Source organism: Acanthamoeba castellanii, assembly GCF_000313135.1.
Source record: "Acanthamoeba castellanii str. Neff unplaced genomic scaffold scf7180000084506, whole genome shotgun sequence".
NCBI classification, from domain to species: Eukaryota; Discosea; order Longamoebia; family Acanthamoebidae; genus Acanthamoeba; species Acanthamoeba castellanii.
In genome coordinates, this window is record NW_004457292.1 from 17,250 (window position 1) to 21,440 (window position 4,191).

Consider the following 4,191-nt stretch of genomic DNA (forward strand, 5'->3'; position numbering starts at 1 on the left):
TCAGAGCGCAGCCACTGCAGCAGTGCGAGGTGGCCGCCGTGGGCCGCGGCATAGCACGCGCGCTCGTCCCAGGCGCAGCCATTGGCGCGTAACCATTGAACCGCCGCCTGCTGGCCCTGCTCGGCCGCCAGCTCGCACAGCCTGGCGTCAGCGAATGCGCAGCCCCGACGGTCCCGCAGCCACTCGAGCACCGCCACATGGCCACCCTTGGCCGCTTGCTCGACTGTGGCATCGTCGTCACCATCACCGTCGCCGTCGCCGTCACCGTCATCGTCATCGTCTTCGTCTTCGTCATCGTGGTCTTCGTTGTCGACAATGTCGTAGAGCCACTGGAGGACTGGGAGGTGGCCTGTCCTGGCCGCGTGGCCACGGGCGTGTTCGATCTCGTCCACCGGGCAGCCCTGGGCGCGGGCCCACTGCAGCACCGTCAGCCGGCCGTGGGCCGCCAGCCGCCCCGCATAGTTCCAGTAGTTCTCCTCGCCGTCCTCCTCTTCGGCCACCACCTCGGCCGCGGCATCGGCCAACGTAGCGGTGGTTCCTTTGTCGTCGCCGTCGCCGTCACTGGCGCCCTCGGGCAGGCACTGTGCGGCGAGGGCATCCGACCACTTTCGGCACACGGCCCGGCACACGGGCAGAGAGAGGTGGTCGACGTGGCACAGGACGAGGCCCACGAGCTCCAGGGCCAGGTGGTCCATGTGGCCGCCGGAGTTACAACCCTCCTCTTTTCGTGGTCGGACCTTGTCTGGAGCCTCCAGCTCCTACCCACCTTGTTTGTCTGCTTCGGCCTCGAGGCCTTCCCTTTTCCTCTTCATGGATCAAAGTGTTGAACCAAACTGATGTCGTTTCGAAGAAAACAAAAGCCAGCTTTGCGAAAAAGCAGTTTTCTCTCCAAAGAAAGGCTTTGAGAAAAGAATTTCCTAGCCCTAATGAAAGAGAAAAGGAGATTTCAGTTGCAACGTTGAAAAACGTCTTGCTTGGCGCAAAAACAAACATGGAGCGACGGACACGATGCCACCTTGCGCTCTTGCCCTGTCTTCTCCTCGTCGTGCTCGCCTCGCTTGTGGCGGCGAGCGAGGTCACCTCGCCAGTAGCGCCGGCGGGGTTCGATCACACTTTATGGACACGCGTCCTCCAATCCTACGCCTCCACTGGTAACTCCACCCAACCCTTCGCTTCGTTCTTTGTCGCTTTCTTCGCTCTTTCGCCGTGCCCCCCCCCGCCCCAAATATTAATTATTCTCAATATTAAATATTAATGAATTATATTTATTATTAATCCATGAATATATGGCCCGCAGCCAAGATCGATGGCATACAGGAGACGGTGGTGGACTACGAGACCTTGCGTCGGCGAGCCGACCCCGACTTCGCCAACTACCTCGACAAGCTGGCCGACTTTGACCCCGCCACGCTGTCCGGCTCGCGAGAGGAGACGCTGGCCTTCTGGCTCGTACGCCGCGCTCCCCAAGCCAAACGTCTGTTGTTTCAGCTCTCGGGCCACGCGCTGCTTTCTCACGCCGGAGACATGTGCGCGCGATGATGCGCAGAATGCGTACAATGCGTTCGCCGTGCGTCAGGTGGTGAACAACCCGTGCCGCGTGGTGTTCGGCAAGTTCTGCTGGCCCGCCCGGAGCATCCGCGCGCTCGGCGGGCTTGGCCAGGTACTGTGCCATCACCCCACAACGACCCATGCACGTGGTCTGACTTCGTGTCGCATGTCGTGTCGTGTCATGCGTGTCGTGTCGTGTCGTGTGTGCGTGTCGTATGTTGTGTGGTTTAAGAAAAACTGGGACGTGGCGGTGGGTAAGATCGGCAACAGGGACTACACCCTGCGTCAGATTCAGGCGGTGGTCGGGAGCCTCAACGACTCGCGGGCGTGGTCGTGCATGGTGAGCGCGTGCGTGTCGTGTCCCTCGCTCCTCAACACCGCCTACCTCCCGCAGACGCTCGACGCGCAGATGAACCTCTCCGCCGCCCTATACCTCAATGACACCGGTACGCAGCCCTCACGTGCAGTGATCACCACTGTGGCCCGCGTTGAGCCCTGCGCCGACCACTGATCGTCTTTCTTCGGTGATGGGTGGTGGGGGTTAGGCAAGGGGCTCTCGCTGGACAGGAACAGCCTCTCGCTGAAGCTGTCGCCCATCTTTGAGTGGAATCGGGACGCGATCGCGCGGCAGCACGGCAGCGTGATCAACTACATACTGGCCTACATGGACACCAGCCCGGCGACCAAGCTCTTCATCGCGACCAACGCCGATCGGCTCAAGGTGTCCTACTTCGACTACAAGTGGGAGCTCAACAGCTTCGAGAACTCCCTGCTTCGGTCGCCCTCCTTCTGGTGAGCCAGAAACGCGGCACGAGACAAGGTTATTTTATTTTATGGTGGTATTAAGGTTATTTTTATTTTATTTCCAACATTGCATTTTCATGTTGTTTTATTTTTGAAAAGTTTTATTAGTAGGGGAGACGGTTGATCTCCTCCCTTGCCTGAGCCGACTCGACGCCGTGGCCAAAGAGTACTTCCACGAGGTGCTCGATTTCCTTGAGAGAGAGCGAGCAAATCGCAGAGGAGTCTTGGTGGCTGGCGGCGTCGGACAGCTGAGGCAGGGGAGGGGCATCGTCGGTCTCGGCCTGGCAGGGCTGGCGATGGTCGTGGTCGTTCGCGCGTTCGTTCGTCAGGAGGAACGTCGAATCCAGGTCGTCGAGGTTGATGGTGGGGCGCAGATGGACAGAGTTAGGCAGGGGTGCCGTCGCGAGGGCGAAGGCCCTCTTGGTCTCGCGGTTGGCGATGATGACACCCACTGTCACATGCAACGTTGGGCGTTAGGGCTGCTTGTGAAGCAGTGTAGAGGACAACAAGTGGGAGCGCACATGCGATGGTGCCTTCAAGGAGATGGTGGCCGCTGTCGATCCACAGCCGGACCTGCAGTGGCTGGTCGTCATGATGGAAGGAGCAGCACATGACCTGCAAAGAGAGACAGTCTTTTTTTCAGCTCTACATGAAAACGGGGACTTCACACGCAGACACTGTACCTTGATCTTGATGTTGATGTTCAATGGGGTCGCAATCAAAGGGCCGCCACGGTGGTTGATCTTCACAAGGCTGGCTCCGTGCTTGGGCCAGCACTTGCCACACGCCAGTGCGCACTGCATGAGTATAAGAGAAGGGGGTCATTCCACACCTCACATAGGGCTCGGCCATGTGCCAACGTACCCCGTTGGAGCCCAAGAGCTCCAATTGGGCGCCCAGCCTGTAGGTGGGCGCTGGGCCGTCTGAGTGGTCGTCAAGATGTTGAAGGAGTTCCTCCTTCTTCTCCTTGTTGTTGCCCTTTAGGTAGTGGAGCTCGTGCACCGCGAGGGTGGCGCCCTGCCGGTACTCCTCTTGGAGCAGGTGGGCCGAAGTGACGCTCAAGGCCAGGTACTTGTTGCTGGCCAGACAATGGGCCTGCGGTTCTGGTTGGTCGTGCCTGGTGCGCCTTCTTTTCCTTGCCCTCTTCTCCCCAGCCAGGTGGGCGCCACCAGCGGGAGGGCTCCCATGCGAGTCCCTCTCCTTGCGCTTGCTGCAGGTGGCCGCTGCGTTCATGTTGGTGCGTTCGCCTAAAGACCCCGCCCTGCACCGACCTTTTCTGTGTGGGCCGGCACAAAGTTCTCAACCAATCATGTGCATGTGGGCCGAGAAACGACAAATAGAAGTGGGGAATTCAAAGCATGGGAGGCATTCTGAAAATCTTCCGTGCTCCCTTTTCTGTGAATCCGCCGTGCCTGAGCCACAAAACGCGAAATCGAGATCCCTCCGATTACTGCAAACTCGAGCATTACCCCCCCCCCACAGAGACTAGTCTCCCAAACTACCCCTACCCCTACCAAGATGAGTACCGTCAATTTCGACATGGACAGCGTCGAGGCGTGGCGCCAGAAGAAGATCGTGGAGCAGCTGGAGAGCGCCAAGGGCAACGGCACCTCGTGCATCACCATCATCGTTCCCCCCAACTACCAGATGTCCAACATCAGCAAGCTTCTCACGAGGGAGCAGGGCGCGGCCTCCAGCATCAAGAGCCGCGTCATGCGCAACTCGGTCATCGAGGCCCTGAAATCGATCCAGCATCGCGTGAAGCTCATCTCGCGCCCCCCGCCCAACGGGCTGGCGATCTTCTGCGGCACGGTCATGCGTGATCGCAAGGAGAAGAAG

General features: G+C 59.4%; 4 protein-coding genes across 4 annotated transcripts; 2 read left to right on the plus strand and 2 right to left on the minus strand.

Annotated features, from left to right (window-relative positions):
- On the minus strand, positions 1–695 carry ACA1_031380 (uncharacterized protein; the record flags this gene model as incomplete). The annotated part of the gene is made up of 2 exons (XM_004334200.1): positions 1–116; positions 170–695. 2 exons carry the CDS (start codon positions 693–695, stop codon positions 1–3), a joined length of 642 nt encoding a protein of 213 aa, XP_004334248.1.
- Positions 696–991: 296 nt separating this feature from the next.
- ACA1_031390 (uncharacterized protein) lies at positions 992–2,344 on the plus strand (the record flags this gene model as incomplete). Its single annotated transcript, XM_004334201.1, has 5 exons — positions 992–1,151; positions 1,298–1,449; positions 1,547–1,660; positions 1,781–1,994; positions 2,094–2,344. The coding sequence occupies 5 exons, from the start codon at positions 992–994 to the stop codon at positions 2,342–2,344; spliced, it is 891 nt and encodes a 296-aa protein (XP_004334249.1).
- A 112-nt stretch (positions 2,345–2,456) lies between these two features.
- ACA1_031400 (uncharacterized protein) lies at positions 2,457–3,585 on the minus strand (the record flags this gene model as incomplete). The annotated part of the gene is made up of 4 exons (XM_004334202.1): positions 2,457–2,803; positions 2,874–2,925; positions 3,036–3,149; positions 3,217–3,585. The coding sequence occupies 4 exons, from the start codon at positions 3,583–3,585 to the stop codon at positions 2,457–2,459; spliced, it is 882 nt and encodes a 293-aa protein (XP_004334250.1).
- Positions 3,586–3,870: 285 nt separating this feature from the next.
- Positions 3,871–4,170, plus strand: ACA1_031410 (the record flags this gene model as incomplete). Its single annotated transcript, XM_004334203.1, has 1 exon — positions 3,871–4,170. A coding segment is annotated over one exon (300 nt), but the record flags the coding sequence as incomplete, so codon positions are not given.
- Positions 4,171–4,191: the final 21 nt, after the last annotated feature.